General features: G+C 45.9%; 1 protein-coding gene across 2 annotated transcripts in view; it reads right to left on the bottom strand.

The window, feature by feature from the left end:
• Positions 1 to 15,939, bottom strand: part of tbc1d22b (TBC1 domain family, member 22B) — a 98,439-nt gene that overhangs the window by 67,213 nt on the left and 15,287 nt on the right. For both annotated transcript variants that reach the window (XM_063208706.1, XM_063208705.1), the window contains 2 exons: positions 11,883 to 11,953; positions 4,779 to 4,907 (listed from right to left, as the gene is read on the bottom strand). In XM_063208706.1, coding sequence (XP_063064776.1) covers positions 4,779 to 4,907; positions 11,883 to 11,953 — 200 coding nt within the window. The remainder of the gene's footprint in view (positions 1 to 4,778; positions 4,908 to 11,882; positions 11,954 to 15,939) is intronic.

Raw genomic sequence — 15,939 nt, forward strand, 5'->3', positions numbered from 1 at the left:
GTGCAGCTCTGGAGCCCCCTGGTGGAGCGGAGCTACACACACTGCCCTCTGGTAGCGCTGCCATTAAAGGAGAAGTCCACTTTTTTGAATATTAAGGCCATTTTCTGAGTGGTCTGTAATGTTTTAGAGTCCCCCTCACCGTTTATTTCATGTTTGCTGCAGTCTCTGTTATTTGGCTTATTTGGATTTGATCTCAACCAGCTTTAGAATGGCCGTCTATGGGCACCTGCAACTCTGTTCTTAAATTCACCTTTAACATTTGTTTTCAAGAATATGCAACTGACCAAGTGTTCAGCAGTATTGACTGGTGTTCCTTAACAATTTTTGTAGCGAAATATGGCATCTGTCGTGTTTTATGTGTGTTTTATGTAGCAATTTGTTAGTTAAGTTTCACTTTCACTTTCACTTTCTTTCACAAAATGGCAAATAAAAAATGACAGAAGCCATATTTCGCCTCGAAACTTGTTAGCAGTGTTTCCCATACATTGAGGAAACTATGGCGGCCCGCCATAGTTTAAATTTGGCCGCCATAGTTTACGAAAATGTAAAAAAAAAAAAAAAAAACTTAAAAAAAAAAAAAAAAAAACGATATCCGTTTTTGTTAAAAACGATTTGAATTACGATTTTGAATTTCCTTCGCATTTTCCTCCTGGAGTAAATACATCCTATAGACTCTGTATTGGTTAGATAAGTAGTCCCACGGTATACAGAATGAGGGGAAAGCATTAGGAAGTGACCGTAAGGGTATTACAGTTGATTCATGTGTGCACACGTGTAACATCGGGTGAGTAACAGAACATGTGCGCAACGATGCGTTATGACACGCCGATATGCGAGGATCTTCGTCCAAATCGCTAGTCGCATGCATCATCGCTAACTGCGTTTACATCGCGTGCCGCGTATAAGGGAAATGTTAGTTGTTGACTATGGAATTCACTTCAATTTGTGCTGTTTCTTGCTTCAGTTGTGGACAAAACGATTGGCCAAACTCACAATAGAAAGCCTTTGCTGTGCTACTGTCCCAGAGAGCTGAAAAAAAAAACCTTCATAGAAGTCACACTTAACAGGGGTGTTAACCAATCCAATGAGTTCTCTCATTGCTCTCTCTCTCTCTCTCTCTCTCTCTCTCTCTCTCTCTCTCTCTCTCTCTCTCATAGTAGCCTACTATTTACCCACAACAAATGGTGAATTTCTGAGCCCTTTTTAATTTGTAGCCTATACCACTGAAGGCATGATAATGCTTCATCATATTTTAGAAATAGGGCCTATGTGCCTTTTATATACCAAATGTTTATCATTTTGAAATTGTTTCAGTTGTTTATGACTTGTGTATGACTGAAATTATCTCTGCATACTATCAGTGCTGCATTGCTTTGTAAAGATAGGCTATTCAACACACTTTAAAAACACACTGAAAAGATACAGCCATAGTAGCCTACTGAAAACATTTTGTTCATAATAATGGTGATTAATAAATGGTGGTCTTAAATTTTCATACTGACATCCTTGAATTTGACTTGGTAGATCACGGCAGACCATCAACTTCAAAAGTAGATCTTGGTTAAAAAAAGGTTGGGCACCCCTGCTATAGAGAGAACCACAAGTGCTTGAAAGACAGGGATCAAAAGCCTAGTCAAGTTGTTGTAGTTTACTTGGGTTTGGGAGCAATATAAAAACCTTCAGAGAAGGGACAGTTGGGATGAGTTTACTAACACTCCCTAGGCTTTGTTTTACAGTTGTAATGAGTTTGGTGACAGACCTTCATTGACACAGCAGAGGAGACATCAGGCTGCATATAGAAATTAATGTGTAATGAATGTGAATATAGACATAAATGTGTAATATGTTGTTCAGCCCTTTTAATGGGAGGAATTTGGAAAAAACTGGCCCTGTGACCAGCACCCCTCATGTAGAATGTGTACGCCTACAGATATGTGTGGGGGAAAAGGCATAGCCTACCCTCTAAGACCCTTTTTGTCTATGCGTTAACAATTTCACAGTGCTCTTAAATTCTTATCTCTGCTCCTATTTTGTTTTATTATTGTTTCCCAGACCCCTGCATGAGGGACGAATGAAACTGTGTTGTAAACAGAAATTATTCACTGTACTGCATTTTTTGACAATGACAATGTACTACTATTATACAAGTCATGGGTAAAATCTTATGTAGCCTTATTTCTCAAAATATAAATGGTTGAAATATAGGCCCAGGCCTACAGTTTCTCCATGCGCCAATGTCATACTGTAGTCATTGTTTTGCCGTTTTGCATTTACGCTGCAAGAATACCCCCCCCCCCCAAAAAAAAAAGGCCCGTGTGAGAAGACCCCCCCCCCGGACAAAAAAAACCCCGGCTGCCCCCATAGTTTCCAAAATTTCTGTGGGAAACACTGTTGTTAGGGACTGCTAGTGAACACCCCTAACCACTTTGTGAGCTGTAGATTTTCGAAAACAAATGTTTAAGGTGATTTTAAGAACAGAGTTGCAGGTGCTCATAGACGGCCATTCTAAAGCTGGTTGAGATAAAATCCAAATCAGCCAAATAACAGAGACTGCAGCAAACATGAAATAAACGGCGAGGGGGACTCTAAAACATTGCAAACCACTCAGAAAATGGCCTTAATATTCAAAAAACTGGACTTCTCCTTTAACATGCTCTTCTCGAGTAGAAAATAAACAGAGTATTTATTGCTTAAATATCAACGGCAGCTCAAATTGATGAGTCACAGGACAGATTATAGACTATATTGACTCTTTAGAGATGAACAGAAAACGTTTTTGGAGGAATTTGTTGGTGGTAAGTTGCAATAAATGCACCATTTGCTTTCTGACTCGAGAAGAGCATGTTAGCGGCAGTGTTACCAGACGGTAGTTTGTGTACACACACGCACCGTCGGTGAGAACCAGGCTAGGTGGAAGCGGCAGAGGGTGGGCAATGGAGAAGAATGAGAAGCACAGGGGGGAGTGAAAGAGAGAGAAAGAGCGAGAGGCCCCACAGGATAAGTGAAACAGATGACTGGCAACACTAGTAAAAACAGAAGGGATAGAGAGAGGGGGAAAAGAAAGAGTGTGAGAGAGTCAAAGGGAAAGGAAGAGGGAACGGAAGATAGGTGGGTACCACAGGATAAGTGATACAGATGAGTAAGTGTCCTGGTAAAAAAAAGAGGGCTGGCCAGAGAGGAACAGAGAGACAGAGAAGAATAGAGTGAAAGAGAGTTAAAAGAAGAGGAAGATGGAAGCGAAAGAGGGAGGGGGAGAAAGAGAGAGGAGTAGCAACGGATAAGTGATACAGATGAGTGAGAGTGCTGGTAAAAAAAAGGGGTGGAGGGAGGGGAAGTAGAGAGGAAAGGAGAGGAAAGGAGAGAGATGTAACGGAGCATGAGTGTCACAGTTAGAGAAGCGCCGAGGAAGAGGGGGGAGGGACAGAAGTGAAACAGAGAGGGAACTAGGGACAACGAGGATGAGAGGAGAATAGATGATGAAAAATAGGGATTTAGGGAGATAGAAAAAAGACAGGGCACTTAATGAGAAAAACAGATAGGGACAGACAAACAGAACAAGGTTCATAGAAAATGAAGGAGAGAAGAAAGAGATGATAAAGATAAGGGGGAAGAGAGGGGAAAGGGAGGCAGATGAGGGAGTGATAGAGAGATGAGGGGTGAGACCAGGAAGAGAGAGCGAGAGAGAGAGAGAGAGAGAGAGAGAGAGAGAGAGAGAGAGAGAGAGAGAGAGAGAGAGAGAGAGAGAGAGAGAGAGAGAGAGAGAGAGAGAGAGAGAGAGAGAGAGATCAAAAGGGCAATAGATGCTTCCAGTGCTGATGCAGGTATGTCAGTGACCGGACCTTGGCACATGACACTCCTGTTCGGACTTTTCCTTCACACTCTTTTTTTTTTTTTGGCTCTTTCTGCACAGAGACGAGGGAGAGGTATAATCTTTATTAATTGCTCTTACATAATTATTCAAGCAGACAGGTCTGTCCGGTTGCCATAACTCATCCTCGCGACAGCGCTGAACAAACTGTCGGCTCTAATCTGTTGTGCAATTATTCCTCGGCCGCCGCAGGGATCATCACCTATGGGTGGGTGTTAGCCCAAGCTAACATAGCAGAGCTGCCAGTTGTCCAGGGACTCAAGAGAGAGTGGTATATCACACACACTCTATTTCTCACACACACAAACAGGCATATAGACACAGACACATACACACACACGCTGACTGTCACCTGTCTTTGTGCGTGGGTGTCTGTAAGACATTATGAAGGTGTTTGAGTGGTGTATGAGTGTGTCGTGTGTGTGTGCGTGTGCGTGTGCGTGTGCGTGTGCGTGTGTGTGTGTGTGTGTGTGTGAAACAACATGACCTGGATGAAAAGAATCTTTACAGAAATACATCTTGTACATTTGGGCAGTACATTTAGACAGTCATGGTAAGTGGACTTGTAGGCCAAAGGTTAGCGGTTCGACTCCCGACCCGCAAGGTAATTAAATTAACCAGTACCCTGGTACCCTGAGCATGCTCCCCTCCCACCACACTGCTCCGTTGGGGCGCCACTGGGGGCTGCCCCCTTGCACGGGGGAGGCATATGCAATTTCACTGTGTGGCAGTGTGCACTTGTGTGTTGTGGAGTGCTGTGTCAAAATGACAATGGGAGTTGGAGTTTCCCAGGTGGGCTTTCACTTTATATTTGCATTAGAGAGTTGGAATAAAGGAATTCAAATCTGTGTGTGTCTGTCTGTCTGTCTGCGCTTGCGTGCAAGCGTATATGCTGGTGCAGTGCTGTTACCTGTCTGTAGGTGTCTCTGTGGTGCTCGTCGGTGCGTGAGTGGTAGTACTGCTCGATGAAGCCAAAGTATTCCTCCCTCTTCCTCTGCAGCACCTGCTCCCGCCGCTCCATGTTGGCAGGCAGGTAGCCCTGGAGACGGCCACACAGAGGACACAGAGTCAGGAAGGGCCACGCAAGGGCCAATACAGGCACACACACAGACAGACAAGCAGCACACACACACACAAACACACACACACACACACACACACACACACACACACACACACACACACACACACACACACACACACACACACACACACACACACACACACACACACACTACTAGTGGCTCTAGGTTTTACTACGTTTTTTTGTGCTCTGTAGCACCTGAGAAAATGTTGAGCTCTCCGAGTACCACCTTGACAACCAACATCAGAATATCGCAGCAAAGGCCTTCCCTATTCGCTTTTGACAGTCAACAAAGGAATGATTCATGTATTCCTAATGTGATGGCTGCGTTCTCCTGACAGACACTGAGGATCAGACATCCCTTATTTATGAAATATATCTTGCTGCAGTATCACAACTGCAGTATGCTATTAAAGCACTTAACTGTACTGTGCTGCATAATGTAACATTTCCCCACCTACACCAGTTTAGCGTTTAAACACCAAACAATTGTCACACTTGCTTTCTCATACACCCACAGAAAACACACAGGATATCTATATCAGTAAGCATGCCATTTAGCCATTTCAGACAGAAAGCTTCATCCATAAACCACAACAGCGTGACCAAAATGTACAGTAGATTACGTAGCATGAACGTCCCCGGTAGCCAGCTACCTCGATAAATTTAGTAAATGCAACCGGGGTGGGACTCCAATTAGCGTTAATTCGTTGACTAGTCATATCATTTTCAGCTTCTCATAAATAGTGGTTATGATCAGATGCTGTTCTGACTGATGTTGCTTTTCATTCACGAGCAACAAGACCAAGAATTTCTAATTACATAATAGGCTATGCAGTCAGAAATTACCAATTTATTTTGGCTTCCTCAACCAGGTAAGCTAGCAGCGTAGCAACTTCGGAGCATCATTACGGTATTTTTTGGCTAATTGCCTGGATCTACACCCTGTCACTGGCCATGTTTGCAGAGAAGTGACAGTTTTCATAGTTCTATAGTTCATACCTGTTTCTGTCTATATTTCAAGTCATTTTAATTTGTTTATGTATATGTATTTTTTTATTAATTTAATTAATTTAATTTAATTAATTAATTTTATTATTTATATGTATATTTTTACCGTTATTTCTGACAGGACAGTGGAGGACAGACAGGAAAAGAGTGGGGAGAGAGATGGGGAAGGATCGGCCAATGACTCGGGCCGGAATCAACTCCGGGTAGCCAGCATAGTAACCCAGTGCCCTACCGTTAGGCCTTTTTTTGACTCCTATTCTGGCTCTACCTAGTGCACTTCTTTACTTTTTATCATTCTACTTCACACACCACCTTGTTGATTAGTCAGGTAAGTGACCCATGGCGCCCGCAGTGAACACAATGAAAGTGGTAACCAGCACGGCATTGACCATTACAATCACATTCGGTGCAGATTTGTATTTAAATGTCTTGCAGGGCTAGTACGATTATGCATTATGTATTATACTTCATTCAGGTTAACAGTAGAAAATGTAGGACCAAAGAGACGTTATCGGCTGCAATCTTTGACCAGCCTTCAATTCAATGTAAAAAAAATGATTCTCCTGCATACCACCAGAGAGCTCTCGGTACACACACCACAGTTTGAGAACCAGCAATATACACTCACAGAGACAGACACAGATACAAACACAGCAACATTTGCAGACACACTGATTGGCATGACAAACACAATGACGTATAAAATGGCACTGCAGACACCATGAAATTCACACTAAAAACCAACACAAACACACAAACAAGCACCATGAAACTCATTTCACACCCACATACACACTTTAAAAAGATATGCAATGACACCACAAATGTCATGCAACTTAATGCACATTGACACACCCATTAAACCACAGATAAACATAAACATAAACATAAACATAAACACGCACGCACACACACGCACACACACACACACACACACACACACACACACACACACACACACACACACACACACACACACACACACACACACACACACACACACACACACACACACACACACACACACACACACACACAGAGCATCTTTCCTTCCGCCATTGCACAAAAAATGTGCACAAAGCTGCAACCTTCTCTCCTCCTCTCATCCTTATGCCATTAATTGCTCCCTCAACCGCCTCCAAATTTTTAATTATATCAAACGCAAACACGACACTGCAAAACAAATCAATGGAAATGCAGGCCTCTGTCTCGCTCAAGTGTGTGTGTGCGTGTGCGTGTGCGTGTGTGTTAGGACTTGCACCCACTAACCCATGCAAATCAGGGCAGCCTGTGCCAGCCAGGAGTCTGTGGTAGTGTAGTCTGCCCAATATCACTGCCACATGGTGTGCAATGCTCCCCAACAACACCCCCCACCCCCCCTCGCCCCTTTCCCCCCACCTTGGCATTGCATACTTATTGCGTATATCACCCCATTTTCATAACCCCTACTTTCTCTCTTTTTTTAAATCTCTTATTTCTCGTCATCACCCCATCGGGCTCCCATGCTTCTAACCCATACTTCCTTTCATTAACTTATTGAATCTTTTTTTTTTCATTCCTATTTCCCCCTCTCTCATTCTTCTAATCCCTAAATTCACTAATGTATTTAATATATTTCCATTTGTATTTTTCTTTATTCACACTCCCCCCTTTCCCCTTCCACTAACCCCCTACATTCTATCATTTATTTCATCTTTATCTTTCCATTTCTTCCTTTTCTCTTTTTCCTTATTTCCCCCCTCATCTCACCAATTGCCTCACCATCCGACATTAAATCACGGCCAAGTAAGGCCTTCCATGAATGTAAAGATGTCTTCCATCCTGGGCACTCGATCCATAAAGTCCCATGAATTCACAGCCACACGTTTCTCGTCTGGGCCTGATAATGTTTAAGTCGGGAGGTGAATGATGACGGCGAAAATCATTACCAATGCCCTGCTGCATGCAGATAGGTTCTTAGGGAAATATTAAGTTGAAATAAAAAGAAACTTTCCGCATTCCCTGCTTTTAACAGTGATGGGGTTCTGTACATCTGACTGCACATTTCATGATTTCTATTAATATGTAATTGCTGTTTGTACATGTACCTATGTGCTGCACACACATACAGTATATGCACAGAATCACGTGTGTGTGTGTGTGTGTGTGTGTGTGTGTGTGTGTGTGTGTGTGTGTGTGTGTGTGTGTGTGTGTGTGTGTGTGTGTGTGTGTGTGTGTGTGTGTGTGTGTGTGTGTGTGTGTGTGTGTGTGTGTGTGTGTGCATGAGCACGCGTGATCATGCACACACTCACTCAAGTGCATATGTGCACTTGTTAACAGAGTGTGTGGGGTGATTGTAGACACAAAATTGCAAGGTCTTGTTTCATTTAAACTCTGCCTCGTAGGCTACGCTATCTGCAGTACAGAAAGGTAATTACCAAATCCTCTGAGTGGGCGTTGAGGTTAACTGATCTATCTGAGTGCAGTACCTGTGTGGCTCTTTATCTATCCGTACCAGAACATCCAGAAAATAAAGAAATATATAAAGATGCAGAAATAAAGACTTCAACCTAATTCCCTGTCTGATCTGCGCTCGGATAGGTTAAATATTTGGGCCTGAACTCTGGTGTGCTGCGTGCGTTGGGTGTGTTAGTTTTCAGTTGACCCCGCCCTCACCTGGGAACAGGTGAGAAGTGTGGTGGGCGTGCGAGGGGTGCAGTCTCTAGATGGGTGTGGAAGTGAGGAATTGGCCCCGAGGCAGACGGGTTGAACAGGTATGGCAGTCTAAAGTTAGTAGTCTCTCACTCTCACTCAAGTCTCTCACTCCCACAAACTCTCTCTCACACACACACACACACACACACACACACACACACACACACACACACACACACACACACACGCGCGCGCGCGCGCGCGCATACGCACGCACGCACGCACGCACGCACGCACACACTTTCATCTTCACATCATCCATCATTCACCTCTACTTCTATAGGACATTTTCCACTACCACCAAAACTCTTCCAAGCTTTGCTTCCTTTATTTTCCCTTGCCATTTCCAACAACATTTCTTTCCATTGGTGTGTTTCTTTTTTTCTTTCCCTCTCTCACTTTCTGTCTTTCTTCAGTATGGCACAAACTGTTGTGAGGAGTCCCATCTCTCTCTCTTTTCTGTTTCTCTGTCTGTTTCGCTCTCCAGTAATGAAAAAAGGTATCTTTGCCACAAGCTATCCAAACCTTTTCACTGGTGGTGGTGATTGGAGTGCTAAAGTGGTTGCCGCTTTGCTGAATCATTTGCTGTCCTCCTCTGCTACCCCTTCATGCCCTGCCTAATCCATCTCTCCCTCTTACCATTCTGAGGCGTCCCATCTCTGTCTGTCTGTCTGTCTGTCTGTCGGTCGGTCTCTGTCTTTGTGGCTGTGTCTCTTTATTTGTCTCGTATTGTGAGGCAACTCTGCCTTTGCCCTGCCAATAGTGATGGACAATTGCATTGTGTGTTGCTGGCTAATGCTGAATCATGTCCCCTTCTCAGCTACTTCCTGCCCTGCCTTGCCATTCCCATCTCTCCCAGTCAGCCAGTCAGCCAGTCAGTCAGTCAGTCAGTCAGTCAGTCAGTCAGTCAGTCAGTCAGTCAGTCAGTCAGTCAGTCAGTCAGTCAGTCAGTCAGTCAGCCAGTCAGTCTGTCTGTCAGTCTGTCTGTCTCCAGCATGGCACAGAGCATCTCAGCCTTTGCCCTGGTGGTGGTGCTGGATGCTACAGTGGGATGCTGGCTCGGCTCTGCTGAGTCATGTCCCCTCCTCTGCCACTTCCTGGCCTGCCCATCTCTCTTTCCAGACTATTTAGAGGTGCCATATATCTCTTTCCAACATGGCAAAGGCCATAGTGAGGTGTCTTTGCCCTTGCACTGCCGCTGTATATGAGCATTACATCTTGACGCCCACTTTTCTGAATTGTGTCCCCTCCCTCCCCTCCTTTGTACTTTGTGCCAAAGGCTACTTTGAGGTGTCCCTCTCTCTACAGCATGGCACTGGCTATGGTAAGGCATGTCTGATCTTAAACGGCCAACAATAATGGGCAATACAGCTTGATACCCTCTCGTCATGCCCTCTCGTCCTCCTTACTACTTTCTGCCCTGCCCATCTCTCCCTAAGACTACTCTGAGGTATCCCTCCCTCTCTCTACACAGCATGGCACTGGCTATGGTGAGGCACATCTGCCCTTCAACCGCCAACAGCAATGGGCATTACAGCAATTGATTCTCACTGCACTGAATCATGCCGGCCGGTCAGTCCAGCATTGTGATGCATTATATGACTTTGCCCGGGCGGCGGTAGCAATGGACATTAAAACTTTATTCCTGCACTGCTGAATCATGCCCTGTTCTTCGCTCTTCCACTTCTGCCCTGCCCATCTCTCTCTCTCTCTGACTCTCTCTCTCTGACTCTCTCTCTGACTCCCTCTCTCTCTCTCTCTCTCTCTCTCTCTCTCTCTCTCTCTCTCTGTTTATTCTGAAGAGTCCTGAGGAGTGTTTGTCTCTCCAGCATGGCGCAGACTTTGCATTAGAGATGGCGGGCGGCAGACAGTGGTGATGGGCATTACAGCTTGATGCCCGCTCTGCTGATTCATGTCCCGTCCTCTGCCACTTCCTGGCCTGCCACCACGCCCTCGCTGCTGTGCCTCTCGATAACAGACCAACCCTCCCTGGTGCCACCCACCTATCAACTCTGCCACTCACTCACCCTCTCTGCTGTCAGCTCCAGCAGCCAGAGTACTTTTAAGCACACAGCGCAACTTTGGAGGAGAAAACAAGGAGACAGGGAAGTGGAGGGGTAGAGCAATGGCTCTATGGTGCGGCCCCTTTTCGGTGACAATATTTTTGTGTAGTCTGTTTTCTTTTTTTTCTTTTTTGATGGACATTAAGCTAATACAATCTGAAATATGGTGCTTTCTTTCTGTGTTTCTTTCTTTCTTTTCTCTTTTTTTCAGCTTCTTTTAAGTACACAAGGAAGGGCAATTGTGAGGAAGAGCAGTGGGACGTCCCATTTTCTGGGTGACCACGTGTATATTTCTTGTTCAGCTTGTTGTTGTTTTTTTTTTCCTTTCGATGGGCCTCCAGCTAATACAATCTGACAAATATCGGATTCTGTATTTCGTTCTTCAGCTACTTTTAAGCACGCAGCACAACTATGGAGGAGGGAGGGAAGGCGAGGGATAGTGGAATGTCCCCTGTTTTTGGGTGAACACGTGTAGGTTTTTTTAGCCTGGCTGTTTTCATCTTTTTTTGATGGGCACTCAGCTATTAAAATCTGACACATTGCACATTCTCTCTTTCTTTCCTCAGCTACTTTTAAGCGGGCAACACAACTTTGGAGGAGAAAGCAAAGGCGACAAGGAGAAGGGGAGGGGTAGTGGGACGTCCCCCTTTTCTTGGGTGACCACATGTATATTTTTGTTTAGCTAGCTGTTTTTTTCCGCTTGCTTTTTGATGGGCGTTGAGCTAATAAACCCTGACAAACGGCGCTTTTGGGGGAAGCAGAGTGCATGGGCTATGGGGCGTGCTCCAGATGGCGGGCCCCACCTCGACTATTCCCCCAACGGTGGCGGCGGCGGCGGCGGGGCTTATTTTAAAGTGGATGTCAGAGAGTTGAGCAGAGAGGGGTCTATTTCCAGAACCATGGAGGGATGACAGGGGCTGGGGGAGATGAGAAAAGAGGAGGAGGAGGGGGGGAGGGGGGGAGGGAGAGAGAGAGAGAGAGAGAGAGAGAGAGAGAGAGAGAGAGAGAGAGAGAGAGAGAGAGAGAGAGAGAAAGAGATGGGAAGAGAGTGATGGAGGAATGGTGAGATCAGGGAGAGAGAGCTAGAGAGAGAGAGAGAAGGAGAGAGGGAAGTGAGAGAGAGAGAGGAAGGGAAGTAGGGCAGACGCGGTGGGGTGCTCACCGATAGCAGCCTCCAGGTGATGGGCCGAACCTCCCGCGGGATGCCCGACCAGCTGTGCTTCCGAAGCTCCTCTGCAGAGGGGGATAGAAACGCCGTACATACACACACGCACGCACACACGCACACACACGTACGCGCGCACACACACAAGCACCCACACACACACAAGCACCCACACACACACACACACACACACACACACACACACACACACACACACACACACACACACACACACACACACAAGCATTATGGTGAGAAATAAACCAACACAGAGAAGCATATCATACATCTAACACATACAGTATCTAGCATATGCCATACATAAATCTATGCCTTCATATATGCTTTGACCCATGAGTATCAGGAGAAATCTCATAACGTGACCACACACGAACAGACATCAGATGCAACCATCCCCAACACACACACACACATACATATACACATAAACACACACCCCGTTCACACATGAACACACACACACACACACACACACACACACACACACACACACACACACACACACACACACACACACACACACACACACACACACACACACACACACACACACACACACGAACAGACACACACACATACACACATAAACACACACCCAAACACAGTCCAGAGGCCCACATCCAAGACATACTACATAGGATCCATGCATATATAAGTAACGCCCACACACACATATGGTGAAGGAAGGAAAAAAAATGAAAGAAATTGAGAGTGCAGATAAACAACGCCTCCGTATAGCACGCAAGCCCCTCGAGGCCTCCCTCACTCCCACCACCACCTCCACTCATCATATACATGCACATACACACACACACACACACACACACACACACACACACACACACACACACACACATACACACATAAACACACACACACACACACACACACGCACACACACACACAGGCACACACACACATGAACACACACACATGAACACACACACATGAACACACACACATGCACAAGGAGGCACACCCACGCGCAGGCACACGCACACATGAACACACACAGACATGCACACAGACATGCACACAGACGCACACACACACACACACACACACACACACACACACACACACACACACACACACACACACACACACACACACACACACACACACACACACACACTGTCCCTGAAGCACATCCACTCATGCCCATTCAGAAATGCAATCATGAGGCCTGTATGAACGCACACATAACATCTATCAAGTTGTTCCAATCTAACCATTGTCAAAATCTCCCTCCTCTCCACTAAGTAAACACAGGTAGGGGAATTGCAGTGTTCATTCCCTCTCTCTCTCTCTCTCTCTCTCTCTCTCTCTCTCTCTCTCTCTCTCTCTCTCTCTCTCTCTCTCTCTCTCTCTCTCTCTCTCTCTCTCTCTCTCTCTCTCTCTCTCTCTCTCTCTCTCTCTCTCTCTCTCTCTCGCCACACTGCAAAATCCATTCCACACATACATAGTCTATGATGTGCAGCTATAGCCACAGAGAGCATTACCTTAGTTAAAAAAAAGAGCGACATCTCATCCGCCCAAACAAACAGTGATGGCTCTCCAGCTCCCCCACATGGTGGAAGGGGTGCGCGGCAGGCAGCATTACGCAATATTGGGAGCCCACGCTTCTCTTGGTATGCAGCATGTCCTGTGCGGTGCCATGGCCCTCTGGGCATACATGTACAGTATGTTTGACTGAGCTCATGTATCCATTTTTCCGTGACTTAATATGTGTCTTTGCACACATATGTAATATTTTGCACACATATGTCTAATGGTGTGCTGTTCATAGGATGCCCATTAGCTGGGGAGAATGGCCCAGTTTTTTTTTCTGGCATTCTAGTATAATATGTACATAACTCCATACCATTCTACATAAAAATAACTCAATGACACACAATACGGGTGCATACTCGTTTAAAAAAATAGGCATATTTAAGTAAATAGGCATGCATATATGCATAGGATGCATGATTGTCTAGTGTGTGTGCGTGTGTGAGCATGCGTGTGCACGTGTGTGTATGACTGTGTGTGTGATACACATCTGTGTTGTTTTCAATTTCCAACCGCTGGGTCGTTTTGGAACATTTAATTTCCAGAAGGTGTGCTGTGTGTGTGTGTGTGTGTGTGTGTGTGTGTGTGTGTGTATGCGGCCCAGACCTGGCAGCCTGGTGCTCTGTGTATGTGATGCATAAAAGGGGTTGGGGTGCTAATGAAAGCATTTGATTACACCCAGCATGGACGCGTAATTGCCACGGCCCCCTCGCGATATCTGCACAGATTATTATCCATTACCAACATGGCCCGGGGATACGTAGGCTACAGGGGCGGAGGTGGGGGTAGGGTGGCCTTCCTATGTATGGAGATGGGGAAATAGATTGGGGACAGGAAGATGCAGCCGCTGTACGATGCAAACTGACTGCCAGTGTTGGGGGAAGTTGGTGCTATGGTGGTGGTGGTGGGGGGGCTATGGAGAGTGAGTGGTAAGGGTTAACGTTCGGCGAGAAGGTCGCTACCGTGGAATAGCAGCACAACAGAGAGAATCTTTAGACCCCGACGCGGAGCGGAGGGGTCTTGTTCTCTCTGAAGTGCTGCTATTCCACAAAGCGACCGACTCGCCGAAAGTTAACCCGCTTATTATATGGATATACTTAAATGACTCACACATGGCGGGGACATTTCTTTAGGAGTATTTAATGTTAAGATTGTTGCTGCGCAAAACAAAACAGTGCCGTTGTGGAACACCGCTAGGCAACAGCTAGGTAGCCAGGACAACAGGTGTTGTCTATCACAGCAGCTGATTAGGGTCTTGTTGAAAAGTCGCTTTAGCAGTGAAAAGTCTTGTTGCCATTGACAGCGGTCTGTTATAGACCAACCCGTCCGTTATCGAAAAATAACAGACGTGCGAACGTTGGGGAGCCCCGTTGAAATGAATGGAGCATTCGACCGATGACGTCACAACCATATAATAATAATAGTTAACGACTTTCATTACTCTCTCTCACCCTGCCCAAATGGAGATGGGGAGGGAGACACTACGTAGGGGACAGAGAGCTGCAACCAATGCTTGCTGTAACTGACTGCAGTCCCAAAGATCATAGCACAGTGGTTCTCAACCTTTTTGGAACAAGCACCACCTTGACCTCATCATAAGCCTCACGCCCACTTGACCTCATCATAAGCCTGCCAACGCCCCACTTAAAAAAATAAAATAGACTAATGCCGCAAAATGGCAACTGAGCGCCCCCCCACCCCCCGACCTCTCGCCCCCCAAGCTGTATCCTTAACAACGCCCCCTAGGGCCCCCCAAATGTATAGCCCCCGTTAAGAAACTCGAATATAGCAGGACCCTCTTTCAACCGTCTCTGGCAGTGGTGCTGATACGGGGCAGCCACATGATGCAACTGACTGCAGGGCTAAAGACCATATTGGACGGAACTTCCATCAACCATCTTTGGCAGTAGCACTGATAGGGAACAAGGAGCTGCAACCACTGCATGTATGCTGTAACTGACTTCAGTATCAAGGATAGTAGGGCCTTCTATCAACCATTGATAGGGGACAGAGAGAGATGCAACTGCTGCAGGCTGGAACGGCCTGCAGTGCCTGCAGAACCAAAGATCGTATAGTATAGTAGGACCCTGTCAACCTTTATCAACCATCTCTGGCAGTAACATTGCTGTGAGCTGATCAGGAAGCCTGGAAGACTCTCTTTCAATTCTACCCTTTTTAATGAGTGTACCGGGATGAAAACATAACCTCCTTCAATATCGTTTCTTTGTTGGGAGGAAACCGTACTTGTGTGCGTGTGTGTGTGTGTGTGTGTGTGTGTGTGTGTGTGTGTGTGTGTGTGTGTGTGTGTGTGTGTGTGTGTGTGTGTGTGTGTGTGTGTGTGTGTGTGTGTGTGTGTGTGTGTGTGTGTGTGTGTGTGTGGTGTGTGTGTGTGCATGGTGTGTGTGTAGGTGGCAATTCTATTTTTCCTTGTACGTTCAACTGTGGGCCAAATGACCACCTTATTCCCCGGCGCTGATTCACT

The sequence above is a fragment of the Engraulis encrasicolus genome, chromosome 10, assembly GCF_034702125.1.
Source record: "Engraulis encrasicolus isolate BLACKSEA-1 chromosome 10, IST_EnEncr_1.0, whole genome shotgun sequence".
NCBI classification, from domain to species: domain Eukaryota; kingdom Metazoa; phylum Chordata; class Actinopteri; order Clupeiformes; family Engraulidae; genus Engraulis; species Engraulis encrasicolus.